This window comes from Astyanax mexicanus, chromosome 13 (assembly GCF_023375975.1).
Source record: "Astyanax mexicanus isolate ESR-SI-001 chromosome 13, AstMex3_surface, whole genome shotgun sequence".
NCBI classification, from domain to species: Eukaryota; Metazoa; Chordata; class Actinopteri; order Characiformes; family Acestrorhamphidae; genus Astyanax; species Astyanax mexicanus.
In genome coordinates, this window is record NC_064420.1 from 6,687,604 (window position 1) to 6,715,000 (window position 27,397).

General features: G+C 39.1%; 1 protein-coding gene across 1 annotated transcript in view; it reads left to right on the forward strand.

The window, feature by feature from the left end:
• plxna1a (plexin A1a) overlaps positions 1-27,397 on the forward strand; it is a 208,318-nt gene that overhangs the window by 149,305 nt on the left and 31,616 nt on the right. Inside the window, exons 10-18 of the mRNA XM_022677283.2 lie at positions 3,550-3,750; positions 8,501-8,597; positions 15,189-15,379; positions 18,734-18,885; positions 19,267-19,387; positions 20,825-20,961; positions 21,674-21,841; positions 22,539-22,632; positions 24,365-24,601. Coding sequence (XP_022533004.2) covers positions 3,550-3,750; positions 8,501-8,597; positions 15,189-15,379; positions 18,734-18,885; positions 19,267-19,387; positions 20,825-20,961; positions 21,674-21,841; positions 22,539-22,632; positions 24,365-24,601 — 1,398 coding nt within the window. The remainder of the gene's footprint in view (positions 1-3,549; positions 3,751-8,500; positions 8,598-15,188; positions 15,380-18,733; positions 18,886-19,266; positions 19,388-20,824; positions 20,962-21,673; positions 21,842-22,538; positions 22,633-24,364; positions 24,602-27,397) is intronic.

A 27,397-nucleotide genomic window follows, 5' to 3' on the forward strand; every position in this document is an offset into this window, starting at 1 on the left:
ATGGAGCTCAATAAGCAGTGGGGTGACGTGGCCGTTTTGGCTGGTTGAAGACCAGGTGTATTGTGGGTCCAAACAAACGTCTGATTTTACTGTAAAAATACAGGAATTGGTTTTAATGTGAATTACCTTATTTGGGAACACAAGTCTTGATTTAGGATCATATAATATATTTCTGTGTGGGTGTGACCTCAGCTGTACCATTTACCTAGATTTTGATTATTTATTATTTTCTAAAAGTCTTTATCATAAACCACAGAGCACATATTCAATATGCATTATATAAATACAAAGTATCAACCAAATTTCAAAATAACATTTGCAAATCAAATATATATAAATCAACATTTGCCTGACAGTGGATAAACAAGGAATATATTAAATCTATCCAGGCAGAAAATTACTTCAGAAAGCTGAACTCGATGATCAGGAGGAGAAAAAACTAACATAGCAACAAAGACAAACAATCAGCACAGCTAATCAATGTTTATGTCCTACCCTGCTTTGTGTAGAGCTGTGCTTCTCATTCATTTTTGCACAAAGTTTACTGAGTCACAGTTGGTGGGGGTCCAGCACAGTGGTGGCCATTCTATTTGTTGGCACAAAAGAAAACACTCTGTTTACATTGTAAAAAACGTTTTTGTAAATTTTACAGTAAATTACCAGCAAAAGAATTATTGACAATATTCAACTGCAAATTCACAGTAATTCACTGTTGACAAAAATATTATCACACAAACCAGGACCAGGAGAGACACATGCTGATATGGTTTAAACAGTATAAACAGTTTATTAATGAAGTGGATAGGCATATCAAGAAGAGTCAAGGGCAGGCAGGGTCAAAAAAATGAGGCAGCATAAACACCAACAACATACCAGGAAGTAGAGAAGTAAGCAGGTTTGGTACACGGATAATCCAGCAGAAAGGGGAATAGGCAAAAATACAAGTTATGTTGGCAACATAAATAAAAAAGGATAATCTGAAATACAGAAACGAGTCGGAGAAGAACTAGAAAACCTAGACTCAATACTGAGAGGTATTTATACTAATAGTCCAGGTGCAAACAATCAAAAGCTTGGTGAACCGGAACTCTGTAGTGTTACATGATCCGATGAGACGTTGTAGTCCTGAGTGTGAGAATGCTGGGAAATGGAGTCTCTGTGCCCTTCAGAGTCCAGAGCAGACAGAATGACAGCATCAGCACTGACGTAACGCACCAGGCGTTGCCTTCGTGTCCTGAAACATGCCAGTTCCCGCCTTAGACAAACTATTAACAAAAACGTTATTCTCACAAAACATCCCGCCATAAAAAATGATTGTAGTATTGTTAAAAATGTTTCGAATCTGTGCCTAAAAACTGTGTGGAGTGCTCGCCATGTGTTTGTAGCACGATGGCTAATTTTTTTCTCTATTTTTATGTTGTACACTACTAAGGTCGCCTACATCGAAGTGAACAAGGGTGTCACCATGTTGTTTCCTTCACGTAATCAGTGTACAGCTGCCCACACAGGACCAATGCGATGTCATTGTACACCACTATGGGAGCCGCTGGATCCCGTCGGCACAGTGCAGAAAACACTGTTGTAGGCTGTAAGAGCAAGTTGCCATGTTGGTTTCTCTTGGTGGACAAATGCAATAAGATGATATATAGGACACATTCTTGAAGCAGCACTAATTTTTTTTTTTATAAGAAAACAAAAACATGAGCTGAACTTCCATAAATAAACAGTGATTACTTAAATTAAGGGCCTAACAAAGATGTGGACAAAGAAGTGCTACTTTACTAGCCCATTAAATGAACATTTTAGGGATAGTATCACTGGTCAGCAAGATTACACACTGATGGCTGCCGTCACTGACCATTAATTACAGTAATTTTACAGAACCGTTTTTTTTTTAAATGTTTTTCTCAGTTCTATTTCATTCAACCTTGAAAGCGTGGTAGGTCACCCCATTGAGAGGGGTTTGTATTAGGGATGATGTACTAGTTGGTACACGGGTAATCCAGCACAAGGCGAATAGGCAAAAATACAAGCTAGGTCGGCAACAGAAAGCAAAAGGGATAATTGAAAATACAGAAATGGGTCAAAACACGAAAAGCCAATACACAGTGAAAAACAAGCCGTAGAAAAGCTAGGAAACCTGGATTTAATACTCAGCAACATAACGAGCGTACTGAGGGATATTTATACTAATAATCCAGGTGCAAACAATCAATAGCTTGGTGAACTGGAACTCCGTAGTGTCATGTGATCCGATGGTTTATTGTAGTCCTTTCTATAGTGTGAGAATGCTGGGAAAATGGAGTCTCTGTGCCCTTCAGAGTCCAGAGCAGGCAGACTGAGAGCATCAGGACTTACAAATACAGCATATTACTAAATAAAAAGAAGTAGTACTTTAGTTAATTTAATTATATAGTATACAGTATAACAGTTTTTCCTTTAATTACTGTATTTTAGTATTTAGAGAAAAATACTGTTAAAATAAATTAAAAGTAGATGTAAAATAACAGTAAAGTACTGCCAAAACTGCCGTCAATTGCCATTAATTACAGTAAGTTTACAAACCAATTTTTTAAAATGTTTTTCTCAGTTCTACTTCTTTCCAACCTTGGAAGCCTGCTAGGTCACCCCACAGTGAGGGGTTCTGTATTAGGGATGATGAACTGGGCTTTCTGCAACTTAGTTTCCAGCATATAAGTCAAATTAACAAGGAGCTCCTGAGAGGCTAATGGGGCCGTTGATAAATAAGTTGAACTGGTGTATCATCAAGGAGCTGCTCCAAATTCTCAGGGGACTCCCATGATCTAGTGCTGCACTGCTTTGCATTCACACATACTGTACATGTGAGTGTCCACTACATCATCAGAGTCTTGCTGAACGATACACTTTCTTGTTTGTTTTATATGGGCAATATTTATTAAGTAGTGTAAAATGCGCAACTGTGTGTAGCGCAACATGCTAGATATCTCTGTATCTCTGAGATAATGCATCCCATGGTTTGTTATACTGCCTGAACACAGTGTTGTAGAGCATAAGAGCAAGTTACCATTGTCTTTACTGTAAGTGTGGCTTCATGCTGGTTGAGTAACTGCAATTTAATTCTCTGCGCTGGATTAGTTTTCCTATGTAATTGAAAATAGGTTAGTAGAAGGCAAGCAGGGTCCCTGTATTAAGAAAAAAACACATGTAAACCACATTCAATTTATGGTTGTATTATTACAACTATTACAACTGTTATTCTGCATTAATATTATTATTTTTATTATTTGCACTTTCATCGCCGCCCTTCTTCTCCCGCAGTTTTCGAGATATTGACACTGTTCCAACTCCAGATTGTGCGGCCTGATGGTGCAGTTTTCGTAAAAACTTCGTAAACGTACGCATTTTTCCCATTGAAAATTAATGGGGAGAATTTTGAAAGCCCGTGTACGTCACATTTTTGGAGATAATCTACAATGCAGAACATTTTTACATAGTGAACAAAAGCACAGAAGGATTTAAAGTGTCACAACTTCTCACATCCTGTGTTTTTGCTTTTTTTTCTTCCAGGAGTGTCCTCAGATCATGCCCACCACGCAGATCCACATCCCAGTGGGTGTTATAAAGCCCATTACCCTGCTAGCCCAGAACCTTCCGCAGCCACAGTCGGGTCAGAGGAACTACGAGTGCATCTTTAACATCCAGGGCAGAGTTCACAGTGTCACCGCTCTGCGCTTTAACAGCACCAGCATACAGTGCCAGAAGACCATGGTAAGCCCTAATTCATTTCCATGTGTTTGTGCAGACACAACATCTAGAATCAACTACAGCTACAGCTTTGGAGGTGCTGCTTTTGGTGTTTCTATTTGATATAACAGTTTGCACTCACTTTGTTTGAGTAGAGTTTGTCACAGTTGTGACATTTTTTCACTACTAAATATTCCACAGCCAACTGTCAGTGATATTATAAAGATCATGAAACATCTGGCCCGTGAGGTTGTTTGAACTGTTATAAACGATAATGAAAAAAAAAAAAATAAATAAAATGCTTCTCTGGTGAGCTTTTGTTTAGATCCCTCCCCTGTTTCTTTGTCGAGCTCGGCGTGACTTAAGTTTCCGCGTGTTCCCGTTTTTCTTGGGCTTCCTATCTCCTTATAAGTGAGTCTTTACCCAGACGTGTCCCTATTTACTAGCCGGGGCAGTGTCAGTGTATTGGAACGCGACCCTGACGACACAGGTTCAATCCCAGCATTGAGAAGCATTTATATGTGTTTATTTATTCATTTTTTTCCCTTTCTTCTTGGGTTTACCTGCTTTGAAATCAACTGTTCTACAATTGGGTTCAACAACCCTCTGGGCTGGAGAGCTACTAGTCTCTAGCACTCCATCCCATTACAGTTCATTTTCCAAAACAGCCTTGTTTTTTTTGTGGCCCTCCACATAATGGCTTGGAAAAAATCTGGCTCGTGGCCAAACTTAATTGTCAACCCCTGACATAAACCATATTTTTTCTTTTAATAGCTGAAATATGTTAATTTAAAGTAACATTTCCTAACTTTCAACTGTGCTATAGGCAAGGATGATGTTTCCATGTACTTTGGTAGGCAGACACATCACAATATGCAAATCAGTCAATCAATAATACCACCCCCCTGCTGACGTCCTCAGCCAATCAGCTCTCTTTCCTGCCCTGCCTCTAAACCCATACATCACCCAGTGCCCCTCTCAATCTACTGTTCTCATTTTTTAAGAAGGGTAACGCTGCAGACCGGAGACATAAATGAGCGAGGACTCTGGATATGAGCCTGTCAATCATGTTTTGCACCAACCAATTAAATTCTTGCTCTTAGCTGTCAATCATATTTGGCATTGACCAGCTGCAAAGTAGAACGTAATTCAGTTAAGGCTCTCTTTTACTCTGTGAATTTGGCGTTTGCTCGTCCCCGGCGCCATTAAACTTTCAAGGACAGGTTCAGTGTGGCTGTGTGGTTGTAATGGCTATACTGCTGATCTCCTGAGGCCTTCCAAAACAATAGAGTCATTAATATGTCTCTGACAAGACTCCCCCCATCTAAATAATTACAACACAGGCTGCAAAGCTCCCGGGGAAACGATGTGCCTCGTCATGTGACCCTCTGAAACTGTGAAAGGGTGAAAGAACATAAGAACGCACTGTTCTGTAGGACACGACCCTTACGTCATTTATATTCATGCATATAAATGTGCCATGCGATAGTTTTTCTGTTGCTATTAATATCATAGCCTGCTGTTTTACAGATGATGGACAATCTATGTCTAATAAAGGACATATACAGGGGTTGGACAATGTAACTGAAACACCTGGTTTTAGACCACAAAAGTTTACTGTCTGATGGATAGTTCTGGTGGAAACAGGAGAGTTGAGGTGCACATTGAATTCTGCCGGGATTTGGGCAGCCGTGGTTTTATGTTTTTTTGGACAGCTTTCTCTTACAGCGTCCACAGTTAATCCTATTGGATGTGGTTCGTACTTCTTGGTGGTAGGCTTGCATTACCCTGGATACCGTGGCTCTGGATCCGTTATAAATCTTGGTCACATATGGACAATGAAACTGAAACACCTGTCATCATTTTAATGTGGGAGGTTTCATGTCTAAATTGGACCATCCTGGAGGCCAATCTTCTTTAATTGCACATTATTGCACCAGTAAGAGCAGTAAGAGTGTGAAGGTTCAATTAGCAGGGTAAGAGCACAGTTTTGCTGCTCAAAATATTGCAATGCACACTATAACATTATGGGTGACATACCAGAGTTCAAAAGAGTTAAAAAAAAATTGTTGGTGCACGTCTTGCTGCTGGAGCATCTGTGACCAAGACAGCAAGTCTTTGTGATGTATCAAGAGCCACAGTATCCAGGGTAATGTCAGCTCAGCATACCACCAAGAAGGACAAAGCACATCCAACAGGATTAACTGTGGACGCTGTAAGAGGAAGCTGTCTGAAAGGGATGTTCGGGTGCTAACCCGGATTGTATCCAATAAAAAATATTAAACCACGGCTGATCAAATCACGGCAGAATTCAATGTGCACCTCAACTCTCCTGTTTCCACCAGAACTGTCCGTCACCACAATAAATTATTGTGGTCTAAAACCAGGTGTTTTAACCCCATGAAACGTTTTTTTTTTTACAATGTACCTTGAATCGCTCCCATACTATAAAAACCTGAACATGCAGCCAAAAACATGCGAGCCTCACAAGCCCTCTTGTTCCACCTGCACACCAAAGGGTACATAATTACCCCTGCGGAGGAAAATGAATGAGGCTGGAAATAGAAAGGTAGAGCGGGCATCTCCCCAGTCTATACCCGTCCTCTGCTCGCCGGCCCATAGATCACAGCTGCGTCAGGGACGGGGGGAGCGGGTGGGGGAGGGACGCTGGGGGTCCCAGTCTGGTGCTGCTGAAAGTGCTGATGTTCACAGAACAGCACAGCAGCTGCTGAGAGGAGAACAACGGAGGAGAGAGTGGAGCTGTGGGTGTGGGTCACTTCCATACTATTACTCATTCTGAAAGGATACAAAGACACCGGGGTAAAAAATAACAGGCCAGGAAAAAACGTCTGTACACACACACACACACACACACACAGACACACAGTTACAAGAACATGAAAAGACAGGAAGTTTTTTTTAGCTTACAAACAAGATATAATATAAAAAATATATATTTTTTTAGGTAAAATAGTAGAGCCTGTGTAGTTACGTCAAATTGACCCATTTTAAATACTGAAGATCTAGAAAAAATATTTAAAAAAAAAAAGTTTCTGCTTGATTTTAATTAGTGTAATCATCATATATTATAAAAATGGTTCATCATTCACATATTTACAAACCAGCCCCTGCAAAAACTAAAACCTAAACAATATAATGTTTCAATTTTCAATATAAAAATGTGTTTTATATGTTGGTCTTTTTAAAAGTAATGTTAAAAGCAGTGAAAGATTAAAATAAAAAAGTTTAAACATTTTTTTAAATGAAAAACGAGTGAATTATCCTAATTGAATCATTACCTGTTAAGAGGTAGGGAACACCATTGCACTAAATATTGATGTTATTGGAGTTAGTAATTAAATATTCACACTGCTTTTTAAGATTTTTTTGGTTTTAAACATCTTTTGGATAATTAAACATAAACTGAGTCAAACTGGCCCGGCAATATATATATTAATATATAGGCAATATATATATATTAATTATATTAGAGATTTCGCTATAGTTTTTGTTTTCAATTATTTATTCTTATTTAGTTTTAGTCAACAAAAAAAAAAAGATCAGTTTTCATTAATGAAATTTTCTCTAACTCTTATCAATATACATTTAAAATATAAGATTTCATGCTACGAGTGTCCCTCACTAAGCAGCTGATCTCCCAGCAATCTATTTCTCCCTGCTATTTGCAGTTATTTAGGAAAGTCTCACATGGGGGTGCTATATTTACAGCAATATACTGCATTTGATTGAAACAGTAGTTTTTTACTGTTAGAATTTCAATGTAAAATTACTTCAGTTACAGTGTGTGTACCATATATGTGTAGAATCATGACACCTATCAAATTAGATGTGTCTAGAAACAAATGAATAAAGGTAATTTAATATAGCATTAAAGAGAATTGCTCTGCATTCTTTCAATTAATTCATGCTTTCTGCACACAGTAACACTGATCATTTTAAAGACCAAGTAAAATGGTTAATCATATTGAGTGACTAACAAATAGTAATATAATACTGCTTCCATCTAATTACTGAAAATTTGCAGGACATTTATTATTGTGTACTTCAGAGTTTTTGCTATCGTAATGGCAGGAAAAGTATGCCTTGCGCAGCTCAAAGAGCTCAAAAGTCAAGTACTAATTCTCTTAATTAATCAAGGGTGTGTTTTAGGCATAATGTGCAATAAACCAAAAAGTGCGCCTCTTGCTATTCCCTTTAAGATCAAGGTGCACTCTGACTTTGGCAGATTGCTATTTCAGGGGCGCCGCTACCTTATCAGAAGAGGAAACTGACCTGCTTGTTCACATTCGTTTATTCTGTTTATTGTTGATCTAAAAGTTTGTAAAGCTGCCAACAGGTATGTGCTATGGTCCTATGGGTTTGTGCACTGCTGCTTGTATGAGTATTGTATGAGTATTGGAGATCCGCCTGTTCACTTACTTCCAAGATAGCAATGAACATATGAGTGTTGACGTCTCTCAAGGTTGTTTTCAGTCAGTGGCGCACCTGTGTTTTCTGTTGCCAAGATAGCAATGCAAAGACCACCACACCTATCGGTGTAGATATGTTCACAAGCACTGTTGCTATTTAAATAAAGCAGAAAGAAGGTGTGAAAATGGACTGTTAGCAGGGTGTAAAATAGCAATGAACATCATAAGATAGTCACCTGTACATTTATCTGCTCTTTCATCATGTCAAACGTCGACATCTATTATATATCTAAAATAGTATAAAGAAAAAATATGCTCTATAATCTCTTTTGCCTTTTTTACAGTATGACTATGATGGCAATGACATCAGTGATCTGCCGGTGGAGCTGTCGGTCGTGTGGAATGGAGACTTTGTCATTGACAACCCTTACAATATTAAAGGTATTACTCGTTCTTTTCTCTTCCTTTTCTCCCATAGTTATTCACCGTGCATGTCATCATCCTTTACTTTTCTTTTTTTTTACACTGTAAAATATCCAACTTTTTTGTCATTCAACTCATTTAGCAAATAGTTTTAATAAAAGTATAACACAATAATATATTTAAAGTAAAAGCCCCTTGTGCATTTTAAATTTAAATTTGGAATTAGTAGGATATAACCAGTGTAAAAACTAATTTGTTTCTTGTGCTCATATGGGGTTATTTTGACATTAAAAAATGACCCAATTAGTCCAAAAACAACATGTCTGCTTTCTACATACTGTGGTATGGCTATATCTTTAGCCAGTTTAATTATTAACTTAATTATTAACTATATCTCAAGTTTATCTATTGTTTGGTAAATTTTAATCATATCTTTGTCGCTTTAGAGGGGTTTAGTTAATGTATTACACATCTGTTTTGGGTGGAACGTAGAGTGGGAGCGCACTGGTTCCCATGGGGAAGATAAAAGGGGGTGCAACCAGGTGAGTCTACTTCCACTTTGGCCAAACAAAGGGACGTTGAGTTGGCGTGTTGCTGTTGCCGCGTTGCTGTCGCCGCGTTGCTGTCGCCGTTGGAAGAGACAGGTGCGAGCCGCGAGACTGGTGCGTCATATTGAGTACAGTTGATGCACATGTATTATTGGTTGGCTCATACACTCATTTAGTGAGTGGCCTAGTGTGGGGTTCCCCTTTTTCCCATAATACAGGGGTGGCGTAGTCAATAATATTCTGTCTTATTAAGGTGGGTGTGTTTACTTATTGTTGTATATTCTATACACACCATTACAATATTTTCTACAGTAGTTATTTGAGTAGTTCAATTATCTACAATTGCATTGAGCAGTTGTTCTGCTTTTGACATTAAAACTCTCCCTGTTACGATGAAATGAAGCAATGTAGTAAATGGCGTAAAGATGTGATGTAGTCCCAATGTCCTCAAACGAGTACTTCATGTTTACAGATGTTTTCTTGCTTTCTATTATTTCTATTATGTAAAAAGCAATGCATAACGTATGAAGCTAGATGTTATTCTACATAAATAAATTAGTTTCATTTTTTACCAGGTCCATGTTTCTGTCTGGACTGGCTGTAAAAACATTTGACTGGGATTCCTGCCATCTTGTTTTCAATCTGTTGACTGTAATGTTGTCATACGACCACTAGATGATATGGGCAGTGTCTCCATATGAGACTAAAGGGTCAATGAGTTAAACATGTAATGTCCCTATATTATAATATAATAAAAGTGGCCGCATGTGATGCATTCAGTAAAGTTTAAATAGAAAACACAGAGCAGAAATATGACAAAACACTCTTCAGACCTCTGAGGACTGTGTGGGCATGCTCATAACATACTTTAGAACTCATGAAGAAACATGACTGACAGCTACCTATCACCGGTGAACAAACATTTGTTTAGATCACCATGGTAACCAACACAGCCTTGGGATGGAGAAGCTGAGGCAGTCTCTGGCTTTTCAGCCTCAATTCACCTAAAACACACAACAAAATAACAAGCCTGTTATTTTATAACAGCACCACCTGAGTGTCCTGCCCTGCAGTCCTGCTGCTGTTCACCAGAATTAGAAACACAGAGCTAAAGAGCAAGCGCTGCTCACAGAAGAGGATGAAATGTGGAGGGGTCAGAGAGAACAGGACTGTGAACTTTAAAAAAGAAAGTCATAGTGGACATGGCAATAAAGCTGGAGTGTAGGGGCAGTGATGGGGTAGTTTTAGATCAGGGTTTCAGGGCTTCTCGACCAGTGGGAAGCACCATATAGTGGTCCACAGCCCATCCTTGGTGTGAGGCAGTAGTCTGTATTGTCTGTAGTCTGTGTTATTGCTGTTAACAACACTTGTGTGTAGGTACGGTGAAGGTGGTAAAGGTGGGAAAAAATATATTAAATAACCTTAAATATTAAAGGAGCATTCAGTAAGAAATAAGAGCAAGCAAGTGAAATAGCTACAGCAGTCCAATTTCAAAACACCACAGATAGCTGTCTGCCCCGCCCACCCCTCTCCAAACATGAAGCTCACACGGGTTGCCGAGTTGAGGAGGCTGAATCTACACAATCTAGTGCAAAAACGAGCTCAGTAACTTCTACCATGGCAAACAACAACGAGTCATACTCTGTAAGTTAATCAGCTAATGGATTCGTTTGGAGTGTTTTTATTGTTTGCACATCATAAACTGCCCCATGTAAACTTCTATCTACTATCTGTATTTAACTAACCATGCTTTATGCACCACTAGCTGTGTTAGCCTAAGCCAAGCCTGTTATACCGGAAAAATCCCACTATTCCAAAAGTACACACCCTAGAGTTGGAGTCACTCCTTTTTCTAGGTCCTAGTACTATACTGCTCAGTTTAGCAGATAACATATACATCTATATTAGAGTATCCCACCGTTTTATCTTTGTTGCAGCCTGATCTAGATCTCAGTTATGACCTGCTCTCACTGTTTGTGCTGGGCAGGTGCTTTTAGTAGGAGAGGCAGAGAAACTTTCAAACTCACTGCCAATATTTACTCTTGTTTTATTCCTTCTTTGGTCACTGAGATTTTTTGAGAAATGCTGAGACTTTTTAGGCTGTGTAGCAGCTAAGGTTTCAGCTAAACCAGCCCGCTTGCTAGCTTCCATGCTGCACCACCAATCATTCGCTGTTAGGTATTGGCAACCTCGGGGTTGGAGATAGTGTTGGGAGATGGGCAGCAGGTGAAGTCAGAGGCCGTATTGGCTGCCAGTGCATGTGTCCTTAAAATCTGCTGATACATCTTGATCTTGTGTCATTTACTACTGAAAATATTATTCTTATTGGTCCTTTAAGATTATGGTAACCCTCACTTACCATCAGTGTGTAGTCTTGCCCACAAAGGCTACCTTCTCTTGGGCGTTCACTGGCTACATGTGATGAATGGATGATTGTCCACAGTGTTGTAGGTCATGAGAGCCAGTTAACATTTTCTTTACGGTAAAGTGTGACTTTATGTTGATGGAGGACTGCAATGAAATACTACTGTGCTGGATTTTGTGGGCTTTTGGAAGATCACATTAAATGAACTAATTGATTAAAAAAAAAAAATATTTCCATTACCATCGCGCCTGCTACGGAGCTTCACACCACCCATCCCACTGGAGACAATATGTTTAAAGGTGCGTCAGCCAATTTTACGTATGTATAGGTGGAGAAAACAAAATAATAAATAATCTTAATTATGTTACGATAAACAACAAACTACAAACATTATAAAGACATAATAATAATAATAATAATAATAATAATAATAATAATAATAATACAAAAAATATATACAGTATATACCAATGACATAAGTAATGGCATCTGAGCCAAGGGCACCTGATGCAGATGAAATAAATAAATAAATAAACAAAAAAAAAGCTCTCTTTAATTATTTCCGTGTTGTTCTTGGCTGTTATAAGTATGACTTGCTATGAACAGGTGGGTCGTGAGGTGGAAAGGGTTAAGAAGTTTAGATCAGATGATTTTGCTTCTTGTTTATCACGTATGTGCAAAGCTAATGACAGTTTATTGAAGGTCATGTATTATTTATTAAGTTTTGGTAGGTTGTTTATGGTTCCTGTGTTAAATTGAAGTGAACAGACACAAGAGCTGTTCTGTTCCAGACATTTAACCATAACCTTAACCCAACCATAACTCAAACACTAAGTTTAACTGCGTGTTCTCTCACTCTCTCTATTAATTTAACCCCACTTCCCTTCGTCTGACTCCTCTTTCCTCTCTCTGCTCATCTCCTTTTTATTTTATGAAAGAATTTAAATTTATCCATGCAGGTTTTTACCCTGATGTAAATTGGAAATGTAAATGTAATTAAATCATTCGTTTGATTTGGTTTAATTAGCACAGTGTATAAGAAGGGCTGCTGCTAATCAGATTAGCGCTAGACTGAATGCAGCAGATGAAGATGCTGTCTCTGGTAAAGCTTTAGGGCTCTGTTCTTCAGCCACAGTATATATATTTTTAATATTAGTTTTACTGAAATGTCATGGGTTCTGACCAGCTACCTAGCTGTCCCTGCTAAGGAGGACCCCTTTCAGGGGTCAAGGCCAGATTTGTGGAGTACTTGACTAACAGTTATCCTGTGGACAGATTCTCCCACCTGATCTGTGGATCTCTGCGGCTCCTCCAGTGTGACCATGGACCTCTCAGCTTCTTCTCAAATTAGTGCTCTCCTTGCCTGGGCTGCGTTCATTGTACCTTTATTTTACGGACAATAAGGTGCACTGTAATGTAAGGAGCACTACCAATGAACATCTATTGTCTGGTCTATTTTTATACATAAAGCGACAATAGTAAGGAACAAGGGTGTTTATGTCGTCATGTCAATTTAATTTGGCAAAAATACCAGGTGAAAAAAATTTACCAGCGTATTTAAACGTTTTGCATTATTGCTCTCAAGCATCTTTTTTCTCATCCTGGTTGTTTTATTTTTCTCTCAAATTCACAGTTCTCCTCGCACACCATGCGAATTACCTACAGCTTTTGTTTTTTTGCAAAAGCCTTGCTCGAGTTTTAAAAAATGGGTGGTTTTGACAGTTTGGGGGCGGGGTCAGGGTCGCCTCCCTCAGCGATATCTCCAGGGTTTGTGACGGACCGCCTACCTCCAAGAGCCGCAGGAGGGCGGAGAAATAAGGACAGCAGGAGAGTAAGCTAACTAGCTAGGCTAACATCCAAACAACCCGCTCTTCAGCACTGTTAGCCCGGGTTTAGTGCCAAAAAACTGGAGTAAAAATGCCCAAACAAGGCTGGAAAATACAGGAATTTTCAATCCTTTAAAAATTGTAGTCATGGCTTATGTATGAATTTAAAGAGCAGTAAAGCTGTAGTACGGCATTACACAGGAGTTTTAGTGAAGTTTCTCCAGCACCAAGGCTGGAGCAGTATTAGCATTAGCCGCTAACTGCAGCACTAGCTTCTTCACTGTTTAGAGGTGAGTATATCGGACTGTAGTCTGCATGTTTACCGTGTTAAAACCGTATATAGCGCCCTGGCTTACTGGAACACTTAGGGTTCCTCAGTGTAGCGATGTCGGGCTGCATTTACTAGTGCTAAGTGCCGCTAATTGTGGCTAGCACTGCTGTTAACCGCACTGTTGAAAATATTGGAATTACAAGCTTGCTGTAAATAAACTGAAGCGCTTTACTCTCCCAAATAAACAGTTCTCAGGAGTGAAATCGATGTAGATTATGATCCAGTGCTCGTTTGACTTTGAAAGAAGATGTATTTTATTTAAGAGCAAAAAAAAGGGAATCATGTGTGCACTGAAGAGAATATCTCTCTCGAGCTTCATTTTTCTCCTCCCGGGTGTTTTTGAAAGGGGTGGTTTTGGCAGTTTGGGGGCGGGGTCAGGGTCGCTCCCCTCAGTGGATAATATTGGCGGATATCTCCAGGGTTTGTGACGGACTGCCTACCTCCAAGAGGCAAAAGAGTGCGGAGAAATAAGGACAGCAGGAGAGTTAGCTAACTAGCTAGGCTAACATCCAAACAACCCGTTCTTCGGCTCTGTTAGCCCGGGTTTAGTGTCCAGAATGACCGCCCTCTTCCAGGTCTTGGAGGTAGGCAGTCTGTCACTAACCCTGGAGACCCCGCCTCTTTCAAAACTAGAGCGCAAAAGCCTCACTCGAGCAAAAACAAAAGCCGCAGGAAATTCACACAGCACGTGAGGAGAACTGAAAAAAAAAAAAAAAAAAAACACCCAGGAGGAGAAAAATGAAGCTTTAGAGAGATATTCTGTTCAGCGTGCACACGATTCCCTTTTTTTTGCTCTTAAATAAAAAGTCTTAAATAAAAAACATTTTCTTTCAAAGTCAAACGAGCAAAGGATCTTAATCTACACAGATTTCTCTCCTGAAAACTGTTTATTTGGGTGAGTAAAGAGCTTGCGTTTATTTACAGTAAGCTTATGCTTTCAATATTTTCAACAGTGCGGTTAGCAGCAGCGCTAGCCGCAGTTAGCAGAGCTTAGCGTTAGTTAATACCGCCCGACAGCGCAACACTGAGGAACCCTGAGTGTTCTGGGAAGCCTGGGCGCTATCAGCTAGTGGCTCGTCCCACGTAGCATGTTTTAACACGGTAAATGCACAGGCTACAGTCTGATATATTTACCTCTGAACAGTGAAAGAGCTAGCGCTGCGGTTAGCAGCTAATGCTAATAATACTGCTCCAGCCTTGGTGCTGGAGAAACTTCACTAAAGCTCCTGTATAACGCTGTACTTCAGCAGAGTGGCTTTACTGCTTCTTATAACCTAACTGCTAGAATTCATAGATATGAAACACTGGATTATAAGGTGCACTGACAATATTTGGGAAATTAAAATATGTTAGGTGCGTCTTTTAAGGGATTAAAACTTCCTGTATTTTCCAGCCTTGACTTTTCTGTGAGAAAAGTAATAACACCAACACTGTGGATTGTTTAACACTGAGATTTTAACATTGTGGATGTGACTGTGTATTCTTTTAATTTTATAATGAACAGAAGTTTCTTATCTCATTTTTTTTCTCTCTCCGCAGCACACCTGTATAAATGCTATGCTCTGAGGGACAGCTGTGGGATGTGTCTGAAGGCTGACCCGCGGTTCGACTGCGGCTGGTGTGTTCAGGAAAAGAAGTGCTCTCTCAGACAGGAGTGCGCTCCGGCAGAAAGCACCTGGATGCACCCCAGCATCAGCAACAGCCGCTGTACACACCCCAAAATCACCAAGGTGAGACCAGGAAACTTAAACCATGACCCCTGACCAGTAATAAAAATGATATTTTACAGGAAAATTTCAACAGTACCTGGATGGTTCAGTCAAATACAGAACATTGCTGTAAATACAGCGTCCCCATGTGAGAGTTTCCTGATTATAGCAACTAAATTACACATATGTGTAACAATAGTGCAGTATTTTTTAGTAGTTTAGCAGATTTTAACCTATTTTCTGCAGTTTTTTTTTAACAGTTTTTGTAGATTTTAGTTGTATGTAACAGTATATGGGAATGCATTCGATGTTTAGAAGGTCAACTAGAATAAAATTTTAATTAAATAAAAAATTGATGGTATGTGTTAAAAGAAGTATTTAGCATTTTAGTTGTTTTTAGCTGTATTTAACAGTTTTTAGCCAATTTTAGCTATTTGTAGCAGTTTTTTAACAGGTTAGTAGATTTTAGTTGTATGTAACAGTATATGGGAATGCATTCGAGGTTTTGTGTTTGTAGCTGTTTTTAGCAGTCTTTAGCTGATTGTTTTTGGTGTTTTATCACTTTCTGTATTTAGCATTTTAAAGACGTTCTTCGCTATTTTTAACAGTTTTAGTAGCTTTTAGTTGTATTTAACAGAGTATAGAAATGTAGTAAAGGTTCAGAAGGTCAATTAGAATTAAATTTTAATTAAATTAAATAGTAGTTTAAGGTATGTGTTAAAAGAAGTATTTAGCATTTTTAGTTGTTTTTAGCTGTATTTAACGTTTTTATTTATTTTATTTAATGTTTTTAGCACTCTTTAGCTGATTATTTTTTTTACTGGTGTTTTAGCAGTTTTTTAACAGTTTCAGTTTATTTTAGTTGTATTTAACATTATATAGGAATGTATTAGAGGTTAAGAAGGTCAATTAGAATTAGATGTTGATTAAAATACAAATTAGTTTAAGATATGTGTTAAAAGAAGTGCAGTATATAATATTTTAGTTGTTTTAAGCTGTGTTTAACAGTTTTTAGCCAATTTTAGCTGGTTTTAGCTGTGTTTGTAGCAGTTTTTAGCTTTATCAATCTTTTTTAAAAGCAGTTTTAGCTGTATTTATCTTTTCTAGTATCTTTTAACAATATTTAAGTTTTTAAGGATGTGAACAAAGCATCAGTTTAGAAGGTAGATTACTTCTTATGTATAACCACAAACATGTTGCTGCTTGTGTAAAGTTTACAATATTCCTCTTTTACCTGTTTAATCCACCCTTTTATCTTCTTAAGGATCATATTTTGTTTTGTTTTGGTGTTGTCTTTTTTGAGTTCTGCTGATAGTTAAACATATTTCACAAAGAACGATACAATTAAACTTATTGGAATAAGAATAAAATCCCATGGTGATTATTGTTCATTGATTCTGTTATTTTAGATTTAAATATACATTATAAAATATTTTAGTGTTAAGATAAAACGTGATTAATCACAGAAAATCAATATATATTTTTTTGAATCAATTAACAGCCCTAGTTAAAAGTAAAATAGCCTATTGTTCTAATGTCTTTATTTATGAAGAAGAGAAGGTTTCGGGGAGCTCTGGATTCAGAGATTACCTGTAACGACCTGATGATGATTGTTAGAGAGCGCGGTCCCGCTGATACCGCTGCACATCAGTCTCCATATTTGTTTTGTCACACCACACCTGTCCTCATTACGGGGAATAATCCAGCTAAATAAATCACATTACCCTGCCACCGTGCAGCGTGGGGCCGTAGAGCAGGGATGTGGGAGCTGGGTAATGCATTTCAATTACAGGATGGAATCATGTGTGTATGAGGGGTTCTCACGGCCCAGGCTGTTCAGGGGTTCTGCTTTCCCGGGCTGAGGGTGATTTATCTCTATTAAAATATAAGATGTTTTCCGTGGACTGAGGGTGAGGGGTTCTTTATGCTGTTCATGTGTAAGAAGCTTAAAGAATTCATTAAAAAATACTCGTAAATTACTGGCATGGCAAGTTACATTAATTAAATGGTTAATTAGCCAAAACAGATAAAGGTATGTTTATAGGATAGCACTTATCTGTGTTTGGAAGTGAACTCTTCAGTTATTATATGAACTATTTTGATCTATACACACTAAAACTGAGAGTGTGAAACCCTTATCCACCTCCCAATCTAACACCAAAAAACCCTTATCCATCTTTAAGCCCAACACCAAGAGAGCCTTACCCAAGTTTCAATCCAGCACCACAAAAAATCTTATCCAACTTCCAACCGACACCAAGAGAACCTTTATCCAACTTCCAATCCAACACCAATAGACCTTTATCCAACTTCCAATCCAACACCAATGGACCCTTATCCAACTTCCAACCCTTATCCAGGAGACCCTTATCTAACTTTCAACCCGACACCAATAGACCCTTATCCAACTTCCAATCCAACACCAATAGACCCTTATTCAACTTCCAATCCAACACCAAAAGATCCTTATCCAACTTCCAACTGACACCAAGAGACCCTTATCCAACTTCCTACCCTTATCCAGGAGACCCTTATCTAACTTTCAACCCGACACCAATAGACCCTTATCCAACTTCCAATCCAATACCAATAGACCCTTATCCAACTTCCAATCCAACACCAAGAGACCCTTATCCAACTTCCAACTGACACCAAGAGACCCTTATCCAACTTCCTACCAAAACCAAGAGACCTTTATCCAACATCCTAAGCAACACCAAGAGACCCTTATCTAACTTCCTACCCAACACCAAGAGACCCTTATTTAACTTTCAACCCAACACCAAGAGACCCTTATTCAACTTTCAACCCAACACCAAATGACCCTTATCCAACTTCCAATCCAACACCAATAGACCCTTATCCAACTTCCAACCCAACACCAATAGATCCTTATCCAACTTCCAATCCAACACCAATAGACCCTTATCTAACTTATAACCCAACACCAATAGACCCTCATCCAATTTCTAACCCAACACCAAGGAACTCTTATCCAACTTCCAACTGAAACTCTAAAAGACCCATATCCAACTTGTAACTCAAACACCAAGAGACCCTTATCTAACTTCCAATCCAACACCAAGAAACCCTTATCCAACTTTCAACCCAACACCAATAGACCCTTATCCAACTTCTAACCGGAACACCAATAGACCCTTATCCAACTTCTAACCGAAACACCTAGAGACCCTTATCCAACTTCCAATCCAACACTAAAAGACCCTTACCCAAGTTCCAACCCAACACCAATAGATCCTTATCCAACTTTTAACCCAACACCAAGAGACCTTTCTCAAACTTTCCACTAAACACCAAGTGAAACTTATTCAACTTTCTACCCGACTGTAATGTTTTTTGCTTTCTTCTTCACAGTTGTTTCCAGAGACGGGTCCACGGCAGGGCGGAACAAGGCTCACCATCACTGGAGAGAACCTGGGTTTGCAGTTCACAGACATCCAGAACGGAGTCCGGCTGGGAAAGGTGCCATGCATTCCTGTAGAGGAGGAGTACATTAGTGCAGAGAGGTACACAGTAAAATTGACAGTGTTAAATTAACTCTCTAAGAGTTGAATTTAACACTGTCCTAGATGACATATGGTCCAACGTATTATAGTGTTAAAATAACTACAGCAACAATTACAGTTAACAATTTAGAGTTAATTCAACACCATATGGACTCTTTTTTTTTTAAGAAAATGTATTGACATTTACTCATAAAAATGTAATAATTACGCTTCAGAAAACAATAAAGGTCGCATTATGTTTCTATAATATAATCCTACCAAAATACTAATTATTAGAAGTGCAATTTCAAAGTCAGTGTTTTTAAATTATATATTCCATTTTAACCAGCTATATAACAGTTATATTTTCCAGGAATTGATTGATCTTTCTTTTTTTTTCAGGATTGTGTGTCAGATAAACGATGCTACAGGGTACCGTGTGCAGGAGGCTCAGGTAGAGGTGTGCGTCAGAGACTGTCTACCAGACTACAGAGCACTGTCACCACGAGGATTCACTTTTGTGGTAAGCATTTAATTAAACATACCTCACTGTTCTGATTAACATTTATGCTACGATGTTCTGTAAGGTAGACTAGATGATTTGCTTGTTGAGGTTGCCTGGATGTTTTGTTGAGGTTGGCTGGATGTTGTGGTGATGTTGGCTGGATGTTGTGGTGAGATTGGCTACATTTTTTAGGGAGGTTGGCTGGATGTTTTGTTCAGGCTAGCTGGTTGTTTTAGTGAGGATATTTTGGTGAGGTTGGCTGGATGTTTATGGTGAGTTTGGCTGGATGTTATGGTGAGTTGGGCTGGACATATTGGTGGAATTGGCTAAATGTTTGGTAAGGTTGGTTGGATGTTTGTGGTGAGGCTGGCTGAATGTTTATGGGGAGGGTGGCTGGATGTTGTGGAGAGGTTGGCTGGATATTTTGGTAAGTTTGGTTGGATGTTGTACTGAGGTGTGCTGGATTTTTATAGAGACATTGCCTGGATGTTTTAGTGAGGTTAGTTGGATGTTTTGGTGAGGTTAGCTGGATATTTAGGGTGAGGTTGGTTGGATGTTTTGGTGATGTTGTTTGGATGTTTTGGTAAGGTTGGTTGGATATTTATGTAAGGTTGGCCAGATTTTTTGTTAGTGTTGGCTGGATGTTTATGGTGAGGTTGGCTGGATACTGAGGTAAGGTTGGCCAGATATTTAGATGAGGTTGGCTGGATGTTGTAGTGGGGTTGCTTGAATGTTTTGGTGAGGTTAGCTAGGAGTTTTGGTAAGGTTGGTTAGATGTTTATGGTGAGGTTGGCTGCATGTTGTAGTAAGGTTGATTGGATGTGTATGTTGAGGTTGGCTGGATGTGTATGGTGAGGTTGGCTGGATGTTGTAGTGAGGTTGGCTGGATGTTGTGGTGAGGTTGGCTGGATGTTTCGGTGAGGTTAGCTGGATATTTAGGTAAGGTTGGCCGGATTTTTTGTTAATGTTGGTTGGATGTTTATGGTGAGCTTGGTTAGATGTTTATGGTGAGGTTGGCTGGATGTTATGGTGAGGTTGGCTGGATGTTATGGTGAGGTTGGCCAGATTTTTTGTTAATGTTGGTTGGATGTTTATGGTGATGTTGGCTGGATATTTAGGTAAGGTTGGCTGGATATATTGGTTAGGTTGGCCGGATATTTAGATGAGGTTGGTTGGATGTTTATGGTGAGGTTGGCCAGATATTTAGATGAGGCTGGTTAGATGTTTATGGTGAGGTTGCCCAGATATTTAGATGAGGTTGGCTGGATATATTGGTAAGGTTGGCCGGATATTTAGATGAGGTTGGATGGATGTTTATGGTGAGGTTGGATGGACTGACTTTTGTGTTGACATTTAATAGATTTTATAAATAATAATTGAGACACTGGTTATACTCAGGACTACTGTTGTACTGAAATCTTGACTCCTTTGTGTTTTTGTGTCTCTTCACTCCAGACCCCGTTCTTCACTCGAGTGCAGCCCTCTCAGGGTCCTCTCTCTGGGGGCACCAGGATCACCATTGAGGGAAACCACCTGAACGCTGGCAGCTTAGTGACCGTTAACATCGGTCGCCAGCCTTGTCGCTTTAAGAAGTGAGTTTCTGCCTGTAATTTCAGTTTGATTGCTTGTACATGTGTTTAATTATTCAATTTACATTCATTTTACACTTTTACTGTCAATCAAGCACGGCGAATTTAAATTATGTTTTTTTCTTCCCACAAAACAATCTTGTGGGAACAATATACAGATCAGTAGTTTAGATTTAGACAGTTTTATTTCTACTGTATTTAGAAATAAAATTTAGAAATAAAGCTATTAAGCATGGGGAAGACACAGACACAGACGCTGTACATCAAAATATTCTACAGGATAATGTGAGAGAGTCTGTACATCAGCTGAAGTTGGGTGATGCAACAGGACAATGACCCAAAACACTGGAGCACGACAGAGATTGGGGGTTTGTCTCTATCGTATTCCTTGGATGCCTCAAGGGTACGTCCCTCCTTAAGTCAATTCATAAGTCAACCAGTGCTCCAGTGTTTTGGGTCATTGTCCTGTTGCATCACCCAACTTCAGCTAATATACAGAATATTTTGATGTAAAGCGACTGTGTCATTTCTGCCAGGAACAACGGGCTAAAATTCTTCCAGACAAAGTTCAGGTCTGACCCAAAGCTACAGGAAGTTATCAGATCATATTAGCTTGTAAAAACGTAAATGAGATTTTGAGTTGAATGCATGCAGGCCTTCCATCTGATCTGCTGTCACTCATGATGTTGTCACGTCACATGGTCGTGTTTCTCAGGCGGAGTGCTAAAGAGATCGTATGTGTGACTCCAGCGGGGGGGAACCCAGGAAGCACTCCGGTGATGGTGGACATCGATGCTGCAGAGTTACGAAACCCTGAAGTGAAGTTCAACTACACGGAAGACCCTACGGTTCTGCACATAGAGCCGGACTGGAGCATCGCCAGGTAGACAACAGATTACAATACATTACATATACACACACTACTCAATACTCAATGAAACTGAAACACCTGGTTTTAGACCACAATCATTTATTGTGGTGACGGACAGTTCTGGTGGAAACAGGAGAGTTGAGGTGAGTTGACATTGAATTCTGCGTGATTTGATCAGCCGTGATTTTATGTTTTTTGGATACAATCCGGGTTAGCACCTGAACATCCCTTTCAGATAGCTTTCTCTTGCAGTGTCCACAGTTAATCCTGTTGGATGTTGTTCGTCCTTCTTGGTGGTGACATGCTGACATTACCCTGGATACCGTGGCTCTTGATACATCACAAAGCTTTGCTTTCTTGGTCACAGATGTGCCAGAAAGACGTGCACCAACAACAATTTGTCCTCTTTTGAACTCTGGTATGTCACCCATAATGTTATAGTGTGCATTGCAATATTTTGAGCAGTAAAACTGTGCTCTTACCCTGCTAATTGAACCTTCACACTCTTACTGCTCTTACTGGTGCAATAATGTGCAATTAATAAGGATTGGCCATCAGGCTGCTCCAATTTAGCCATGAAACCTCACACACTAAAATGACAGGTGTTTCAGTTTCATTGTCCAACTCCTGTAGGCTTATATTCTTGGAAACTGAACGTTTTCAATTTCAAAAAAATGTTTTTTATGTTTTTTTTTGTTTTTTTTTATAGTGGTGGAATTCCTCTGACCGTCAGTGGTACCAATTTGGCCACCATCAAAGAACCCAAGATTCGAGCCAAGTATGGTACTGCTGAATCTTTCCATGTGAGTATCCTACATTTTTATTCACGTCATCAAATATACTGTTTAAAATACTGAACAGGGTTCTGATGAACGATGCCATAGAAGAATCATTTTTGGATCTATAAGAGAACCATTTGCTTTAAATTTCTTAAATAATTACTTTATAAACAAAAAAAAGTCTGAAGATCCTTCATATACTTAACCAGTGAAGGTTTTCCTAAAACCTTATATCCGAGTAAAGAGCTGAATATGAAACCTTTTTTATATTTTATGAAAAAAAAAAAATTACTGTTATTCCATTAGTCATTTACTGTATTGCATATGCATGTGTTACATTTGTCTATATGTAATGCCTGGTTCACACTACACAATTTTTTAGCCCAGTTTTTTCAGTGACCAACAGGCTCTTGTTGTTTTTTCAGTAGCTAGCTGGCTATGCTAACATCCTGGCTATGCTAACATCCTGGCTATGCTAACATCCTGTCTTTGCCTAGAGCGATCGTTCACCGGCTCTGTTGGGTTAGCGCCTAGAGCAACGGCTATCTGGGCAAACAGCACCAGTCGCTCCAGGCACTAAACCCAGGCAGACAGTTTGGATGTTAGCATAGCCAGCTAGCTAACTCTCCTGCCCTCCTTCTGTCCCCGCCCTCCTCTGGCTCGTGGAGGTTGGCGGTCCGTCACAAACCCTGGAGATATCAGCCAATACACACCAACAGGCTCTTCTTGTTTTTTTTTCGGTAACGAGTAATCTAATTAATTACTCTGGCTGTCACTATAAAGCCGTTACCATTTCCGACACCCCGCAGACACCGACACCCCGCAGACACTGTGGAGGAGGTGGGTGACAGGCTACGTGGTGAATGAGGTGAGAGACTGACTGAGACTGTGTTAAATTCAATATTTATTTCGTGTCACACTGAAGACAATTATATTTACATCCTGATCTGTAAATACGGGGCGGGGTCAGTCAGCGGTGGCTGTGGGCACGGTGTTGGTGGAGCGGTGTGTGTGCTGAGTGTGAGAGACTGCACTGTGAGTGTTGTGGGCGGGGCTCACGGCAACAGGGCTGCTCTCACTGACGCAACTCAGGGATTATGTCACACGCAGCACCGTGCGCAGTGCCCTAGTGCCTGTACATTTAATGGTCCCATTAAGGTCATTTAAAAACCAGGACATTTCCTTACTTTTTGAAAAAAACCCGGAATGCCCAGGAGAGCAGGACGTGAAATACGGACATGACCCGGGAAATACGGACGTTTGGTCACCCTACGAGTGAGGAGAACTCCAGTGGCAAAACAGCTTTTTCCAGATTGAAATACCGACACTATTTTAAACTCACTGAGGTCCTTTGCTGTCGTGCACTCCATTCATCTAGCCGGGGGTGGGGAGGTGGGGGTTATGGGGGTGAGTAACAAAAAAGTAATGCAATAGTTACTTTTACTGGTAACTAGTTACTTTTATAGTGGAGTAACTCAGTAATTTACTTTTTTGGAGAAGTAACTAGTACCATTAAAAAAGGCATTTAATTGCCTGATTAAAGGGCCAGTTACTGTTGTTTTGCTGTTTTCCTCTGGTTTTTAGTCAGCTCTTGATCTGGTCCGGAGACAGTATGTGAGAGGGGCGGCGTTGTTTAAAATATTGCCCTACTGCACTGAACGTGTTAAAGGCAGATTTATTTAGAATAAGTTTATTGTTATTTATTTATTAATTCTTCTCTCTGTTCTCTCCATGCTCTCCTCCCCATCCTCCTCAGAACTGCACAGTCTATAATAACTCAGTCATGGTGTGCTTGGCACCGTCTGTGGCTCACTCTGAGCGAGGCATTGCGGAGAGCGGCAGCAGACCGGACGAGATCGGTTTCTACATGGACGACGTCGATGCTCTGATAGTGGTGAACGAGAGCTTCAGCTACTTCCCTGATCCTGTGTTCGAGCCGCTCAGTCCCACCGGCGTCCTGGAGTTAAAACCTGCCTCTCCTCTCATACTCAAGGTAAGAATTACTGTACCTCTCTGTAGACTTTCTCACAGGTGGAAAAAAAAAGTACTGAAAAATTGTAATTGAGTAAAAGTACCTTTACTAAAATTTGCTAAAATTCTACTCGAGTAAAAGTAAAAGTACCCGTCTAAAAATCTACTCGAGTAAAAGTAAAAAAGTACTCAATTTAAAATTTACTTTGAGTAAAAGTTGCATAGTTACTTTTATTTAATTGATTTAAATAAAAAAAAGTACAAATCATAAATTAAATTGTTTTTAATGAACTATTATTCCACATAATAAGTTGGACCTTTCAGGCAGTATTTGTTCAGACCACCCCATAAAACATTTTCAAGAACAAGTGGCATAGGTTTCTACGATCCATTTTTTTTTCTTTACTGTTAAAAAGTTAAAAGATTATGGTCATATATGTGACTATAACCCGTATTTTTATAGTTTTACAGTTCATTATTATTTTTTTAACATGCCATTACTATGCTTTAACTGCTATTTACATGTTTGCTTTTCAACATTCAAGCAGATTGTTTAATGTTCCTTATAAAAACTTAAGGAATAATCATTAAAAACATGAAAAAATACAAAAAGACTGTTGGTGGGCGCATGCACAGTGCTGTAAAGAAGCACATATCGATGAGTAGCATAACTCAACAGAACACCGGTTCCCCCGAGCCGTGCACACAGACCCCAGAATACAGACCTGATTCACACAGCGTCTCTCCCGCTAACCGTAATAAACACTGCTGGGAAAATTTAAGCTGCGCTAGCATGGAGAACAAAACTCTTTTTTTTTTTAATTCAGACAATTAGTTTTCTTGTCCCCAGCATTTAATTTGTTACTTAGTAATGGTGAGTTTTTCAACATAGCGAAGTAAATTACTTGTGTCAAAATGAACTTAAAAGTAAAAGTAAAAGTAAAATTACCTATTTTAAAAACTACTTAAAATTTTACAAATTACTCATTAAATCTACTCAATTACAGTAATGTGAGTAAATATAATTTGTTACTTTCCACTTCTGGACTTTCTACACTGCATATCATTACTGACATCCTAAAATTTACAAAAAAAAAAATTATTTCAGGCTGGTACCCCCGGATTCCGGGAAATGAGAGACAGAACTTTAGTCTTTGCTATATATACAGCTCTGAAACAAATTAAGAGACCACTTCAGACCACTTCTGAATCAGTTTCTCCATATTAACTCTATTCTATGAACTACAAACAACATTTCTCCCAGATTCCAAATAAAAATATTGTCATTTCGAGCATTTATTTGCAGAAAGTGAGAAATGACTGAAATAACAAACAAAAAAAAGATGTAGAGCTTTTAGACCTCAAATAATGCAAAAAAAAAACAGGTTCATATTTATAAAGTTTTAAGAGTTCAGAAATCAATATTTGGTGGGAAAAAAACCTGGTTTTTAATCACAGTTTCTATACATCTTGGCATGTTCTCTCTCCTCCACTAGCAGACATCCCAAGTTGCAAAAGTTGATTTCAGGGAGGTTACTCCCCCCCAATCGCCCACCCCCCCCTCGCCAAAAAAAAAAAACTTGCACACACACCAAAGGATAACGAAACTTTACTGTTATATTAATTCATTTTACTTTTTTTTTTTTTATTAAATTTAGAGTATTCAGAGGTGAAATTAGTTTTTTCTTTTTTCTTTTTTGAAAAAGGCCCTGCCTCTGCTTTCCCTTTTTTTTTTTTTTTTTGGAAAAAAAAAATTATTTGACAAAAATTGACAGTTACAATATCACAAAAAATTGCACAACATCAACAAACATTTCATAGCATATTACAATAATTATTAATATTGCCTCCGCCATGATCTGCTTTCTCTCACTCACTGAACAAATCCCGTCCGGGAGGGGGGAAAAACACTGCTCGCCCACACTAAAAACTGATTGGCTGTCTCACAGACTCTTTGCAGAGAACAGGCCAATCAGAACCCTCTCTGTTTTCTCCCTCTCCTTCCCACACACTATTAGAGAAAAAAAAGTCTGTCGCCTGTGTGCGTGTCTGTGTGCAGTGCACTCTTGGGGCACTCGTTCTGAATTCCGGGAGATTATATGTGACTCTTATGATTATATGTGGTTTGTCTGCACTAGTCTTACACACTGCTTTTGGATAACTTAATGCTCTACACTCCTGTTTTACAAATTCATGCAGTTCAGTTTGGTTTGATGGTTTGTGATCATCCATCTTCCTCTTGATTATATTCCAGAGGTTTTCAATTTGGTAAAATCAAAAAAACTCATCATTTTAAAGCGGTCTCTTATTTTTCCAGAGCTGTATATGTGTATAGCATATCATATACTGCATTTCTGTGTTGGCAATGCATTGTTAATTGAAGTAGCCATATTGTAACGTTTTTTTTTTTCCGTCCTCTGCTTTTATAACGTGCATTGATTTGCTGTAAACACCAGAAAGGTTGATTTGAGATGCTGCCTGCTCAGAGCTTAATGAAAGCTCTTCTGTTAACAGAACCCGCTGAGGGGAGAGAAGAAGAATTCTCTTTGTTAAGTGGAAATTTATTAGCGAAACCTTTTTACTTAATGCCTCGTCCCCTGACTGGCTAATTAGAAGAAAAAGCGAGAGTGAAAACAACCCGGCACATCATCGGAGTGATGAGAAACAAGAAAATGCAATTTGGCCAAATAATCATAGTTATTTCGGAGACGCGTCACGTCGCATTCTCCGTGCAATTAATTTCTCATCTAATTTGAACTTGGGGTGGTGGTGCAAGCAATGAAAAGAGAGAGAGAAAAAAAACACGTCTTTAAAGAGA